This window comes from Bufo gargarizans, chromosome 4 (assembly GCF_014858855.1).
Source record: "Bufo gargarizans isolate SCDJY-AF-19 chromosome 4, ASM1485885v1, whole genome shotgun sequence".
In the NCBI taxonomy this organism is placed as follows: domain Eukaryota; kingdom Metazoa; phylum Chordata; class Amphibia; order Anura; family Bufonidae; genus Bufo; species Bufo gargarizans.
Window position 1 is genome coordinate 237,080,160 of NC_058083.1, and position 16,359 is coordinate 237,096,518.

The following is a 16,359-nucleotide window of genomic DNA, read 5'->3' on the forward strand; positions in this document are numbered from 1 at the left end:
GCCGGCAACCCCCGCCCGCCAGCGCAGGAGAAAAACTACAGTCCGCGCCGAGGACACGGCAGAGGAGGGGACACAGTCACCAGAGGTAGGGAGAGGGCGAAGGCCGAAACGGCCGTCTTAAAGGAGCCGACTCCATTAAAAAAGCTCCAGAAGGGGGACCCCCCCCGAGAAGGAGAGTAGGAGAGTGAAGGCCCAGCTATACTAGGGGGGAAATGGGGGGGGGGCTGAGCTCATACTCACCCTCCGATTAGTTCAGGCGCAGCATGACCACCCCCTCGGCGGACTCAACACGGAAACCGTGGGTCTGCCGGAATCCACTGCAGAAGCAGGTCACGTTGGGGACTGGGTGGCTGCAAGGTACCCGAGTACGCGCCCGCAGGGGGGCAACTAAGGTGGAACACGATGGAGCCGCCCCTGCTACCTGTAGAGGAAAAAATTAAAAGAAATAAAAATAAAATAAAATAAAAAATTAGCAGAAAAAGGACCTGCTAGCAGGTCATGTCTGCCTCCTACGGACACTAGAACTAGACTGAGTTGTTCTGGCTCTAGCAGAGGGGTATAGCCCACCTGGGTGGAGCCAACACTTTTTTGTTTCTAGTGTCAGCCTCCTAGTGGCAGCTGGGCATATACCCATGGTGCTGTGTCCCCCAATGCCACGCACGAGAAAAATGCAATTCAGTCTTTGTTTTTTGGACTTGTAAAACACTCAGTAAAACTGACATGGAAAAGGATCTAGGAATTTTAATAAACAGCAAACTAAGCTGCAAAAACCAGTGTCAGGCAGCTGCAGCCAAGGCCAATACGATAATGGGTTGCATCAGAAGGGGCATAGATTCCCGTGATAAGAACATAGTCCTACCACTTTACAAATCGCTAGTCAGACCACACATGGAGTACTGTGTACAGTTCTGGGCTCCTGTAAACAAGGCAGACATAACAGAGCTGGAGAGGGTCCAGAGGAGGGCAACTAAAGTAATAACGGGAATGGGGCAACTACAGTACCCTGAAAGATTATCAAAATTAGGGTTATTCACTTTAGAAAAAAGACGACTGAGGGGAGATCTAATTAATAAGTATAAATATATCAGGGGTCAGTACAGAGATCTATCCCATCAGCTATTTATCCCCAGGACTGTGACGAGGGGACATCCTCTGCGTCTGGAGGAAAGAAGGTTTGTACACAAACATAGAAGAGGATTCTTTACGGTAAGAACAATGAGACTATGGAACTCTCTGCCTGAGGAGGTGGTGATGGTGAGTTCACTAAAAAAGAGTTCAAGAGGGGCCTGGATGTATTTCTGGAGCGTAATAATATTACAGGCTATAGCTACTAGAGAGGGGTCGTTGATCCAGGGAGTTATTCTGATTGCCTGATTGGAGTTGGGAAGGAATTTTTTATTCCCCCAAAGTGAGGAAAATTGGCTTCTACCTCACAGTTTTTTTTTGCCTTCCTCTGGATCAACTTGCAGGATGACAGGCCGAACTGGATGGACAAATGTCTTTTTTCGGCCTTATGTACTATGTTACTATGACTTTCATTTTTACAGCATTCATGTCACAGCAAACATGGCATATTAACATTATTCTGCAGGTCAGTAAGATTGTTACCAAATCTATATAGCTAATTAGGTTTTACTATTTTTAAAAATTGCTTCATGTCGCCATATTCCGACACTCATAAAGTTTATTTTTCTATTGACTACTTTCACACTAGCGTTCGATCGGATCCGTTCTGAACGGATCCGATCATAATAATGCAGACGGAGGCTCCGTTCAGAACGGATCCGTCTGCATTATATTGGCATATAAAAGCTAAGTGTGAAAATAGCCTCGGACGGATCCGTCCAGACTTTCAATGTAAAGTCAATGGGGGACGGATCCGCTTGAATATTGAGCCATATTGTGGCATCTTCAAACGGATCCGTCCCCATTGACTTAGATTGTAAGTCTGGACGGATCCGCACGGCCAGGCGGACACCCGAACGCTGCAAGCAGCGTTCAGCTGTCCGCCTGTCCGTGCGGAGGCGAGCGGAGCGGAGGCTGAACGCCGCCAGACTGATGCAGTCTGAGCGGATACGCATCCATTCAGACTGCATCAGGGCTGGACGGAAGCGTTCGGGTCCGCTCGTGAGCCCCTTCAAACGGAGCTCACGAGCGGACAGCCGAACGCTAGTGTGAAAGTAGCCTAAGCTGTCAAACGGCATTCCCCATGTGGAATAAATTACATGATGTTGAAATATTTCTGACACCCAGCACAATACAATAGCTCCGGGGCTGGAAATACAGCTCTGTCCACTGTATAGTAGACAGAGCTGGGTATAACAGCACTGAAGTGATTGGAAGTAATGCTGCAGTAACCAGTAGTGACTGAGAGGGGTGCAGGGTGTTTGGGCTGGGACATTAATAGACTGGAATCCTCTTTAAAGGGGTTGTCTCATCACAGCCAATGGGGATATATCGCTAGGATCCCACACCTATATCGAGAATGGAACCTTGAAAGTGTTGGAGGGCGTACTGTGCATGCGCAGCCACCCTCCATTCATTTTCTATGGGGGCGCGGAAAATAGCCGAGCCAGCTTGTTTTTTCTGTCAGGTCCACAGAAGTTAGTTAATGGGACTGGTGGCCGGTCATGCACGGTGCGCTCCCATTCATTTCTAGGGTCGGGGGACGCGCTTGGTGGTGGCCGGACTGGAATCCTTCAGCCATCACTTTGCGAGGCCCTGTTCCCTATATAGGTGCGGGTTCCGGCCCCTATAAGACATTGGGGGCATAAACTAGCGATATGCCCCCATTGCCTGTGATAAGACAACCCCTTTAAACCTGTGATCGATGTGCATGTAGCCTTAGCAGGTTAGCAAATGCGCTGGTATCGCTATTGATTTGGGCCTGACATGGGTATGTACTAGTAGTGATAACCTTCTGACCCTACTAATGCAATGATACCCCTTGTGCATATGCCAATATAGAGGTACATATGACTCCCGACTTCCTACCCTGAATTTGATAAACAGAAAACAAAAAGGAAATAAGTAAAAAAAATAAATAATTCAATTCAATTCCAATACTTACACCGACAAACTCAATCTCCTCTTCACTATTGTGCTTTTCTTCTGCTTCCATCTCTTCCTCATTACAGGTCACTGCCGAATCCATGAGCCAGGCCAAATATGACCGCTACTAATGTTACTGCAGAATAACAAACACTTTAGGAGAACTTGTAGTACGACAGTAACAAGGGAAGAACGCATGAGCGTGGGCTTCCAATAAGTTGCCGAATAATGGGTTCCCTTTGCTGCAAAACCCAAAAAAGATGGCTGCAGCACACAGGAGAGGTGAGGTAGACTTGGTTCAAATCGGATTTGAACAGATTTTCATACGAAAGTAAAGAATTAATATTCAATCTTAAAGGGATAAAAATATATAATATTATAACATTTGTTAAACTTTTATGAAATGGTTTCTGGCTATCTTGTCCTAGCTAAGGGCAGCATAAACTGGTGACAGATACCCCGAGCAAAAAGCCTGGAACACTGTCGACTTGCTGGAAGCTTTACTGAACAAGTCCAGCAAGAGCCAAGCGCTGGAGTCTGGCCGCTCATTACAGAGCACAGGTGACTAGTGTCGCGCTAACTTGTGTTTCAAGTTCTGCGTCCAAAGTTCGGGTTATCCACCATAACGGGAATCTTCGATAACCCGAACCTGAACTTTGGACGCAGAACTTAAAACACAAGTTCGCTCAACACTACAGGCGACAAATCAACGGTTTTGTGCGGTGAGGGTGCAGAGACCCCCGCTGGTCACTATATCACTCACTGCTGAAGACAGGCTCAATGGAAAGTCTATGATCCAGGCCCCCTTCTGTCCCCTGCCATGAGGAGAGACAGCACTTCTTTTTCTCATTCTACTAATCGGTGACGGTCTCTCAGAAACCCCACCAATCAAAACTTCATAAGGTGTATTTAGGCCAAAGAAAAAAAACAAAACAAAAAAAAAAACATTATAATAGGTTTTTAGTAAACGTTTGCAGTCTTTGGCTTCTGCCTCTTCTATAATTCACAGTACATAGCAGCCGTGTTAAATCCATTAGACTGGCTGCCTGATGGCTCGTTCTCCAGGGCCTTCTTCCTGACCTCTGCTGAACGATCTTCAAATCTGATGTGGTCATAAATCAGAAGTTTGTCTGGGGGAGGTCAGAGAGGAGCTGGAGAACGAGTAGTTGGCAAGTCTGACGGGTTTATCACAGAACAGCATTCTGCAGCTGCTATGAACTTTTTTTTTTTTATAAAAACATTAATAGGTTTAATAAAAAAAAAATGAAAAATAATAAAAATGGATCTAACTCTAAGGCCCCTTTCACTAGGGCGAGTATTCTGCGCGGATGCGATGCGCGAGTTGATCCCGACCCATTCATTTCTATGGGGCTGTTCACATGAGCGGTGATTTTCATGCATCACTTGTGCGTTGTGTGAAAATCGCAGCATACTCTATTTATTGCGTTTTTTATGTAACGCAGGCCCTATAGAAATGAATGGGGTTGCGTGAAAATCGCAAGCATGTGCGGATGCGGTGCGATTTTCGCGCACGGCTGCTAGGAGACGATCGGGATGGAGACCCGATAATTATTATTTTCCCTTATAACCTGGTTATAAAGGGAAAATAGCATTCTGAATACAGAATGCATAGTACAATAGCGCTGGAGGGGTTAAAAAAAATAAAATAATTTAACTCACCTTAATCCACTTGATCGCGCAGCCGGCATCTCTTCCGGCTTCTTTCTTTGCTTTGTGCAGGAACAGGACCTGTGGTGACGTCACTCCAGTCATCACATGATCTTTTACAATAGTGATGGATCATGTGATGACCGGAGTGACATCACCACAGGTCCTGTTCCTGCACACAGCACAGAAGACAGACAGAAGAGATGCCGGCTGCGCGATCAAGTGGATTAAGGAGAGTTAAATTATTATATTTTTTAACCCCTCCAGCGCTATTTTACTATGCATTCTGTATTCAGAATGCTATTAATTTCCCTTATAACCATGTTATACGGGAAAATAATACAATCTACAGAACACTGATCCAAGCCCGAACTTCTGTGAAGAAGTTCAGGTACCAAACTGCCAATTTTTCTCAAGCGCGTGCAAGACGCATTACAATGTTTTGCAATCGCGTGGAAAAATCGCGCATGTTCCCGCAACGCAACCGCACCTTTTCCCGCAATGCCCGTCTGAAAGAGGCCTAAAAGGTACGTCACAGCTGATCCGGTTAATGATCTGGTTTCTTCATGACTTGGGACCTCAGGCTGAGCATACCGTTTTCAGGACCCAATAAGATCCTGACACGACGCGCAGGTAACTTTGAAGTGGAAGCAGCTCTCGCACAGCTAATTGGCAGGTGTGGCGCTAGACGATATCCATGTTTGCACTGCACAATCCCTTTGGCTACTTTCACACTCCTGTTTTGTGTGGATCTATCATGGACGGATCCGTTCAGATAATACAGCCATCTGCATCCGTTCAGAACGGATCCATTTGTATTATCTTTAACATACACTCCATTGAAAGTCAACGGGGGACGGGTCCATTTTCTATTGTGCCAGTGAAAACTGATCCGTCCACATTGACTTACATTGTGTGTCAGAACTGATCCATTTGGCTCAGTTTCATCAGGCGGACACCCAAACGCTACAAGCAGCGTTTTGGTGTCTGCCACCAAAGCGGAATGGTGACTGATCGGAGGCAAACTTAGGCTACTTTCACACTGGCGTTTTGGTGTCAGTCTGACAAAACTGAGCCAAACGGATCTGTCCTGGCATACAATGTAAGTCAATGGGGACAGATCCGTTTTCTATGACACACTAGAAAACGGATCCATCCTCCATTGACTTTCAATGGTGTTCAAGACGGATCCGTTATTATGTTAAAGATAATACAAACTGATCCGTTCTGAACGGATGCAGACGTTTGTATTATCTGAACAGATCCGCACCAAACGCGAGTGTGAAAGTAGCCAGATGCATCCTGGATCCTTTTCTATTCAGAATGCATACTGATCCATTTTGTACTGCTTGTGAAAGCCCTGAACGGATCTCACAAACTGAAAGTCAAAACGCGAGTGTGAAAGTAGCCTAAGAGCCCATCTTCAGCTAATGACAGCTATACAGCCTAAGGCTACTTTCACACTAGCGTTCGATCGGATCCGTTCTGAACGGATCCGCTCATATTAATGCAGACGGTGGCTCCGTTCAGAACGGATCCGTCTGCATTATAACTTAGAAAAATTTTCTAAGTGTGAAAGTAGCCTGAGCAGATCCGTTCCTACTTTACACTGAAAGTCAATGGGGGACGGATCCGCTTGAAGATTGAGCCATATGGTGTAATCTTCAAGCAGATCCGTCCCCATTGACTTACACTGTAAGTCGGAACGGATCCGCTGGCCTCCGCACGGCCAGGCGGACACCCGAACGCTGCTTGCAGTGTTCGGGTGTCCGCTCACTGAGCGCTGGCAGGCGGATGCATCCTCAGTGGATCCGCCTCCACTGAGAATGCATAAGGGCCAGACGGCTGCGTTCAGGGCCGCTTGTGAACCCCTTCTAACGGAGCTCACGAGCGGACACCTGAACGCAGGTGTGAAAGGAGCCTAAGGGTACAGGACTCAGCCGATCGTCTCTGCCCCTTCCTATAGATCGGTGGGGGTCTCAGAAACCAAATCACTGCTAAGCAAAACTTCCGGCATTTCAAAAGTTTTAGGGTACAGATGAGCGAACTTGTGTTTTCAAGTTCGGCGTATCTAAGAATTCTGATATGGATTCCGCTATAACTTATGGTTAGTGTTAAGCGAACTTGTGTTTTAAGTACGGCATCTAAAGTTCAGGTTATCGAAGAATCGCATTATGGATTCTAAATAACGTTATGGTCCGTGGCAGCGGAATCCATAACAGGATTCTTCGATAACCCGAATTTTAGACACCGAGCTTAAAACAAACACAAGTTCGCTCAACACTACTTATGGTGCGTGGTAGCAGAAGCTGTAAGGGAATTCATAGATAACCTGAACCTTGTACTCCTCAACAGTATTTAAGGGCTGTTACACAGAGCTTACATATATCAACCAGCCTCACCTTCCTGCACAAGCCTGAGCACTGGTTTCACAAGGGAGGAAGACACCAGACAACATGGAGGACCAGTGACACCAGAGGATCACACTGTATAATGCACGGATGTCACCCAAGAACAGCTATTAGCCAGGACACTTCCAGATGGCAGACAGCTCTGACTACTCACAGTGAACCCTGACACCCTCGAATCTCCGGTAACTGGACCCCAGGTATGCGGCCTCCTCCCAAACTCACTTCTATTTCCCCCTCCGCCCGTTACCGGCAGCCACTTCCTCTCGCTGGATGTGTACTGTCACAGTTTCCCGCGTAACTTGCACGTTAATTCCAGACAACGTCACTGAGACAGCGACAAACGGCGGTGCAAGAATGTCGGGAAATGTAGTCCCCTGGCATTGACAGCCCCACGTGCCCACAGGGGGCGGGGTCTCCACGCTAAGCACAGCAGTACGTCATGGGAGACAGCAGGGAGAGGGCGGCGCCTAGAATGTATGGGATTCTGAGCGAATGCAGCCGCACCCCTAACTGGTTCCAGGAGCAAATGTGCTCCACTAAAACAACCCTTAGGGGGCCCCTTGCAGACGGACGTCATGGATTTGGTCTGGATGCGTTGTGGGAAACCCGCGCACGCAATTTCAGTCAGTTTTGTCTGCGATTGTGTTGTGTTTTTTACGCGTGAGTGCAATGCGTTTTAATGCGTTTTGCACTCGCGTGATAAAAAAACTTAAAGAGGACCTTTCATCGGTCTAAACATTGTGAACTAAGTATCATGATATATACAGCGGCGCCCAGGGATTTCACTGCACTTACTATTATCCCTGGGCGCCGCTCCGTTCTCCCGCTATGCCCTCCAGTATCTTCGGTCATTTGGTTATAGTAGGAGGAGACTGCCCTTGTTCTGCTGGGCGTCTCCTTCTGGCCAATCGCAGCGCAGAGCTCACAGCCTGGGAGTTTCTTTTCTTCCACGTGGTGACGTCAGCGCAGGTCATTCAGAAGGACCTGCAAGAAGAAGAAAGAAGAGGATCCCGGCTGCGCGAACAAGTGGATGTGGTGACCATTTTTTTTTTTTTTTTTAACTTCAAGGGACACATTTCACTTAGCATTCTGTATTAAAGAATGCTAGTATTTTCCTTTATAACCATGTTATAATGGAAAATAATAAAGTGAATGGACCATTGCCCCTATTTAATAACATCATCTCCTTAGCAACCATCTGTGAAAATCGCATAGCATCCGCACTTGCTTGCGGATGCTATGCGAATTTCACGCAGCCCCATTAACTTCTGTTGGGCCTACGTTGCTTGAAAAACGCAGAATAACATGCTGCGGTTTTCACGCAACACACAAGTGATGCGTGAAAAACAATGCTCGTGTACACAGCCCCATTGAAATGAATGGGTCAGGATTTAATGCAGGTGCAATGCGTTCAACTCACGCATTGCACCCGCGTGGAAAACTTGCCCGTGTGAAAGGGGCCTTACTATAAGGGCTTGTTCACACGACCGTGCCGTGTTTTGCGGTCCGCAAAACACAGATGTCTCCCGTGTGCCTTCTGCAATTTGCAGAACGGAACAGGAGGCTCATTATTGAAATGCCTATTCTTGTCCGCAAAATGGACAAGAATAGGACATGCCTCATAATTTTTGCGGGGCCACGGAACGGAGTAACGGAAGCAGACAGCACACGGAGTGCTGTCCGCATCTTTTGCGGCCCCATGAAGTGAATGGGTCTGCACCTGAGCCGCAAAAAATTTGGTTCTGGTGCGGACCAAAACCACGGTCGTGTTAACAAGCCCTAAGGCTACATGCAGACGACAGTGAAAAAAAAGTACGTTCAAAAATGGGTAAGCTGACCATTTTTAACGGACATTTTTTTTCACTGATGCCTTTCTGAGAAACTGACGCATTCAATTGCATGGGGGCAGTCGGTCAGTGAAAAACAGACAAGATAGAACATGTTCTATTTTTTTACATCTGTTCACTGGCCACAGACGGCTCCAGACCCATTCAACTTGACTGGGTCTGTGATCTGTCCAGACCATAAAACATAGAACAAGTTAAAAAAAATTGCGGTGCAGAGGCATGAAGAGAAGCCGTATGAAAGCAGATTGCTGACCCGTTCAGAAGGTGCTTGAAACATAATTTTTTACATTTTTTTTCATTATTAAAAACACTTTTTATTTTTACTTTTAATACCTCTTTTTTATCTTTACTTTATTCGGGCGCACACCGATCAGCATGATGTAATAGTACATCAAATTGCAGAGCGGTACAATCTTCCAGAGCTGCGGCCGGAAGTTTGCGCTGCGCTCCGGAAATGCGGATGCGGACAGCACACTGTGTGTTGTCCACATCCATCCCTGCACCGTTCAAATTAACTAATGGTAATCCCGGGTGTGGCTCTGTAGCACTGTAAATCTGATGGGCAGCAATATATAACTAAGGCTACTTTCACACTAGCGTTCGATCGGATCCGTTCTGAACGGATCCGATCATATTAATGCAGACGGAGGCTCCGTTCAGAACGGATCCGTCTGCGTTATATTGGCAAAAAAAAGCTAAGTGTGAAATTAGCCTGAGCGGATCCGTCCAGACTTTTACATTGAAAGTCAATGGGGGACGGATCCGCTTGAAGATTGAGCCATATTGTGGCATCTTCAAACGGATCCGTCCCCATTGACTTACATTGTAAGTCTGGACGGATCCGCACGGCCAGGCGGACACCCGAACGCTGCAAGCAGCGTTCAGGTGTCCGCCTGTTGAGCGGAGCGGAGGCTGAACGCCGCCAGACTGATGCAGTCTGAGCGGATCCGCATCCATTCAGACTGCATCAGGGCTGGACGGAAGCGTTCGGGGCCGCTTGTGAGCCCCTTCAAACAGAGCTCACGAGCGGACAGCCGAACGCTAGTGTGAAACTAGCCTAAGCTAAGGGCCCTTTCACACTTGCGTTGTCCGGATCCGGCATAGAGTTCCGTCGTCGGGGCTCTATGCCGGAAGAATCCTGATCAGGATTATCCTAATGCATTCTGAATGGAGAGAAATCCGTTCAGGATGCATCAGGATGTCTTCAGTTCCGGAACGGAACGTTTTTTGCTCCGGCCAAAAATCCTGAACACTTGCCGCAAGGCCGGATCCGGAATTAATGCCCATTGAAAGGCATTGATCCGGATCCGGCCTTAAGCTAAACGTCGTTTTGGCGCATTGCCGGACCAGACGTTTAGCTTTTTCTGAATGGTTACCATGGCTGCAAGGACGCTAAAGTCCTGGCAGCCATGGTAAAGGGGAGCGGGGGAGCAGCATACTTACCATCCGTGCGGCTCCCGGGGCGCTCCAGAGTGACGTCAGGGCGCCCCAAGCGCATGGATCACGTGATCACATGGAACACGTCATCCATGCGCACGGGGCGCTCTGACGTCATTCTGGAGCGCCCCGGGAGCCACACGGACTTTAATAGCGTCCTGGCTGCCATAGTAACACTGAACGCATTTTGAAGACGGATCCGTCTTCAAATGCTTTCAGTACACTTGCGTTTTTCCGGATCCGGCGTGTAATTCCGGCAAGTGGAGTACACGCCGGATCCGGACAACGCAAGTGTGAAAGGGCCCTAAGCAAGTTTTAGGTAAAAAAAAAATCTATTTCCTCATTTCCCTGGTTCTCTTCTGGCCCTTTGTTTACCAAGCAATAGTAACAATCTCTGCCCCTGCTCTGCAAAGGGAGTGAATACAAGTGCTGCCCTGAGTGACATGTCTGACTGCTGGGAGACTCTGCAGCATGTTGTATGTAAGTCCCAGCTGTACAATGACAGTGCTGATACACACAGGATCTTCCCCCTACCTGTTCTTGTGCAATGCTCTGCAGAACTCCTCTGTCAGCTCTTGTGCCCAACATTTGTCTCCTCACTGCCTGCAGCTACTCAGTAAAGCCTTTTCACCCTGAGTCTGTGCTCCTAAAGGGGTTAATCTTTACTGAAGTATCTAGTGGGAGGGAGACACAGGGCAGAGAGCAGCTGCAGCAGACGACAGTGCAGAAAGGCATTGCCAGCACTGTGACGTCTCGTGTACAGACACATATTTGCTCTCTCAGGCTTGTGCACGAAACATCATCTGAGCAGGGAGAAAAGCTGACATCACAGGTCATGTGACCCTCAGTGAAATCTGAGAAAGGAACAACTACAGATGCAGTAAGTGCATGGTAAGGCCGAATGCACACGGCCGTCAGCGGTCCGTGGAACCGCGGCCTGGATTCCTGCTGAGAGCAGGAGCGCACGGTGTAATTGGTTGCTATGACGCCGTGCGCTCCCTGCTGCCGCCACAGTACAGTAATACACTGGTATAGATCGTACCAGTGTATTACTGTACTGTGGCGGCAGCAGGGAGCGCACGGTGTCATAGCAACCAATGACGCCGTGCTCTCCTGCTCTCAGCAGGAATCCAAGCCGCGGTTCCACAGACCGCTCATGGCCGTGAAAAACGGCCGTGTGCATTCGGCCTAAAGCTGTTACATTTGATTAGTTAGAAACAAAAAAATAACTTGGACAACCCCTTTAAGTTTCTGTTCATTTTTTTCCCCAGGGCTCAATAACGTAGAACACCACACTTTTCTATCCTGCAAAATATGGGTTTAAAAAATTCTGGACAATCTCTTTAAGCCTCAAGCCCTGCAATCATCCTCACAAACACAGAGTAAGGCTTCCTGCACACGAACGTATGTGTTCCGTTCCCTGCATTGGGGACCGTAATTTGCAGTCCCCAATGCACGTAGAACATTCGTACGGCCTCCGGAACTTGAATGGGTCCGTAATCCGCCCGTTCCCTAAAAAGATAGAGCAAGTTCTATCTTATTGCAGAAGGGGAGTACGGAACCCCACAGAAGCACTCCGTGGTGGTTCCGTAGGGTTCTGTTCTGTGCTTCCGTTCCGCATTTCCAGACCCATTCAAGTGAATTGGTCCGCATCCGTGATGCGGAATGCGCACGAAACGGTGTCCGTTTATTGCGGATCCGCATATGCGGTCCGCAATACAGAAACGGCACACATTCGTTTGTGTGCAGGAGGCCTAAAGCCTAGACCAGTGATGGTGAACCTTTTAGAGACCGAGTGCCCAAATTGCAGCCCAAAACCCACTTATTTATCGCAAAGTGCCGACACGGCAATTTATCCTGAATACTGCAGTCCAATGCAGCATATCTTCCATGTACTTTATCATTTAGCTATAATAACCTTCCTGCATTCAATGTGCTGCCTGTGCTGTTCATAGTGCGTGATGAATGGCAGGAAATGTCTAAGGCATATTGGTACACCATAGATTTTTCCAGGGTGCGGGTGCCCACAGAGAGGGCTTTGAGTGCCACCTCTGGCACCCGTGCCATAGGTTCGCCACCACTGGCCTAGACTGTATGGGGTCCTGTGAGTCCAGATAGGTGGTGGTGAAAATGGTGTATGCTAGGGTTTGGTTAAGGCACCATGCACACAATCGTATGTTTGGCCCACGTCTAATCCATATTTTTTACAGATAACACGCAGCCCCATTCATTTCTCCAGGGCTGCAAAAAATGCTAACCGTTTGCAGTCCGCATCAGTGTATCTTCGTTCCCACCAAAAAAATAGGACATGCCCTATTCTTGTCCGTTTTGCAGACAATAATAAGCATTTTTACAATAGGGAAGGACATGCAGAATGGAGCTTGCAGGATGTGCCCCGCCAGTATCTGTTTTGTGGATCAGCAGAGAACATTTATCAATTATGGTGTAATTTGCGCCAAAAAAACCTAACATTACAAATTAAAAGTGTACGACCAAGCGATCAAAAATTAATATGCACCCCAAAATAGTACCAATCAAACCTTCACCTCATCCTGCAAAAAAATAGCCCCTACATAAGACAACCCCCCCAAAAAAATAAAAAACTATGCTCTCAGAATATGGAGATACTAAAGCATCATTTTTTTGGTTTAAAAAATGCTTTCATTGTGTAAGACGTAAGTAAAAAAAAAAGTATACATATTGGGTATTGGCACGTCCGTAACGATTTGCTCTATAAAATTATCACATTACCTAACCCCACAGGTGAACACAAAAAAAAAAAAACTGTGCCATAACAACCAATTTTTGGTCACCTTGTCCCATAAAGCGGAATATGAATGACCAAAAAAGAATATGTTTTCCTTAAAAATGGTACCAATAAAAAAACTTCGACTCTTGAGCCCCTGCACAAGACGATCGGCAGAAAAATAAAAAAAAATATTCCATTCAGAAAATGGAGACACAAAAACAAAATTTTTATACAAAAATGCTTTATTATGTAAAACTGAAAGAAACAAAAAAAAGTACACATATTTTAGATTGTTCAGGCCCCCCATAGCGTTTCGCTTGGGGATCACATGGGGGCAATGACACCATTAATATGTGTATTTTAGTATGGTTTTGCTCGTTTTTCTCCCCCCCCCCCTTTTTCTTGCTTTCCCGCTCTTTTATTTCAGGTTTTCATGAAAGGGTTAAGTCCTGTCAGAATCAGCTGGTTTTAGCCGGTCTCACCTGAGCCTTGGATGTCAAGCAGGGATCCTCTCTTATTGGTACAGCTGGTTGCTAGGGGAGATTTCTGGGCAGCTGATTGATGTGGATGCCAGCGGCTGGAAAGTAGGGTCCTTAACCCTTTCATGACCAAGGGTCATTGATGCCCCAGTGTCCAGGTCAAAATTTACAAATCTGACATGCGTCAATTTATGTGGTAATAGCTTTGGAACACTTTTACTTATCCACGCCATTCTGAGATTGTTTTCTCGTGACACATTGTACTTCATGATAGTCATATATTTGAGTCAATATATTTCACCTTTATTTATGAAAAAATCCCAAATTTACCAAAAATTGGGAAAAATTCACAATTTTCCAAATTTCTATTTCTCTGCTTCTAAAACAGAAAGTCATACCTAATACAATAGTTATTACTTAACATTCCCCATATGTCTACTTTATGTTGGCATCATTTTGGAAATGTCATTTTTTTTTTTTTTTTAGGATGTTAGAAGGCTTAGAAGTTTTTTAAGAAAATTTCCAAAACCCACTTTTTAAGGACCAGTTCAGGTCTGAAGTCACTTTGTGGGGCTTACATAGTGGAAATCCCCATAAATTACCCCATTGTAGAAACGACACCCCTCAAGTTACTCAAAACTGATTTTACAAACTTTGTAAACCCTTTAGGCGTTCCACAAGAATTAAAAGAATTAAAGGAAAATGGAGGTAAAATTTCTAAATTTCACTTTTTTCGCAGATTTTCCATTTTATAATTTTTTTTTCTTTAACACATTGAGGGTTAACAGCCAAACAAAACTCAATATTTATTACCCTGATTCCGCGGTTTACATAAACACCCCACATGTGGTCGTAAACTGCTGTACGGGCACACGGCAGGCAGTGGCGTACACACAATCCACGGGGCCCCGGTGCGAAACTGATCCATAGGGCCCCCTTCCCGTCGACGCCCCCCCAACCCGCTGCCGCACGTGTATGCGTGTGTGTGTGTGTGTGTGTATATATATATATATATATATATATATATATATATACAAAAAATGGCGGCACTGACTACAAATGGAAAAAATGGGTGCACGTTCCAGGGGAATCGACCTCTTACCCCAATCAATGGATCCAGAAAAAGGACGGCACTCCGGTCTTGAAAAAGTAAAATTATTCTTTAATCAACCTTGCGGTACAACGTTTCGGCTCCAATACTGAGCCTTTCTCAAGCACCTTCGTGTTTGAGAAAGGCTCAGTATTGGAGCCGAAACATTGTACCGCAAGGTTGATTAAAGAATAATTTTACTTTTTCAAGACCGGAGTGCCGTCCTTTTTCTGGATCTATATATATATATATATATATATATATATATATACAGTCATGTGAAAAAATTAGGACACCCTTTGAAAGCATGTGGTTTTTTGTAACATTTTTAATAAAAGGTTATTTCATCTCCGTTTCAACAATACAGAGAGATTAAAGTAATCCAACTAAACAAAGAAAACTGAAGAAAAGTATTTTCAAGATCTTCTGTAAATGTCATTCTACAAAAATGCCTATTCTAACTGAGGAAAAAGATAGGACACCCTCACATGTATTCCCTCTTAAATTGGCTCAGATCTCACACAGGTATATCACACCAGGTGCACATAATTAGTAGATCGTTACTCTGCATGTTGAATGAGGCTTGCCCTATTTAAAACTCAGACATTTAGTTTGGTGTGCTCCTGACTGTTGAAGTGAGAGTGAGCACCATGGTGAGAGAAAAAGAGCTGTCAGAGGACTTCAGAAAAAAGATTGTAGCAGCCTATGAGTCTGGGAAGGGATTTAAAAAGATCTCAAAAGATTTTGAAATCAGCCATTCCACTGTCCGGAAGATAGTCTACAAGTGGAGGGCTTTCAAAACAACTGCCAACATGCCCAGGACTGGTCGCCCCAGCAAGTTCACCCCAAGAGCAGACCGCAAGATGCTAAAAGAGGTCTCCAAAAACCCTAAAGTGTCATCTCGAGAACTACAGCAGGCTCTCGCTACTGTTGATGTAGAAGTACATGCCTCTACAATCAGAAAGAGACTGTACAAGTTTAACTTGCATGGGAGGTGTGCAAGGAGGAAACCTTTGCTTTCCAAGAGAAACATCGAGGCCAGACTGACATTTGCCAGAGATAAAGTTGACAAAGACCAGGACTTCTGGAATAATGTTCTTTGGACAGATGAGTCCAAAATTGAATTATTTGGACACAACAGCAGAGGACATGTTTGGCGTAAACCAAACACAGCATTCCAAGAAAAGAACCTCATACCAACTGTGAAGCATGGAGGTGGAAGTGTCATGGTTTGGGGCTGCTTTGCTGCAGCAGGACCTGGTCAGCTCACCATCATAGAATCCACGATGAATTCTACTGTGTATCAGAAGGTGCTTGAAGAACATGTGAGACCATCAGTTAGAAAATTAAAGCTGAAGCGGAACTGGACCATGCAACATGACAATGACCCAAAACATACTAGTAAATCAACCAAAGATTGGCTGAAAAAGAAGAAATGGAGAGTCCTGGAATGGCCAAGTCAAAGTCCAGATTTGAATCCCATTGAGATGCTGTGGGGTGACTTGAAAAGGGCTGTACGTGCAAGAAACCCCTCAAACATCTCACAGCTGAAAAAGTTCTGCATTGAGGAGTGGGGTAAAATTTCCTCAGACCGATGTCGAAGACTGGTAGATGGCTACAAGAACCG

The 16,359-nt window shown here is 45.9% G+C and overlaps 1 protein-coding gene across 3 annotated transcripts in view; it reads right to left on the reverse strand.

Annotated features, from left to right (window-relative positions):
• The window catches only part of ZNF451 (zinc finger protein 451), an 81,822-nt gene extending 74,308 nt beyond the window's left edge, over positions 1 to 7,514 (reverse strand). The window contains exons 1-2 of one of the 3 annotated variants that reach the window (XM_044292534.1): positions 7,353 to 7,514; positions 3,071 to 3,187 (exon numbers count right to left, since the gene is read on the reverse strand). In XM_044292534.1, the coding sequence (XP_044148469.1) occupies positions 3,071 to 3,154 (84 nt within the window). In that variant the 5' untranslated portion in view covers positions 3,155 to 3,187; positions 7,353 to 7,514. Of the gene's footprint in view, positions 1 to 3,070; positions 3,188 to 7,121 lie in introns of all 3 variants that reach the window. The other 2 variants (XM_044292533.1, XM_044292532.1) reach the window with 2 other exon arrangements.
• Between the last annotated feature and the right edge of the window lie 8,845 nt (positions 7,515 to 16,359).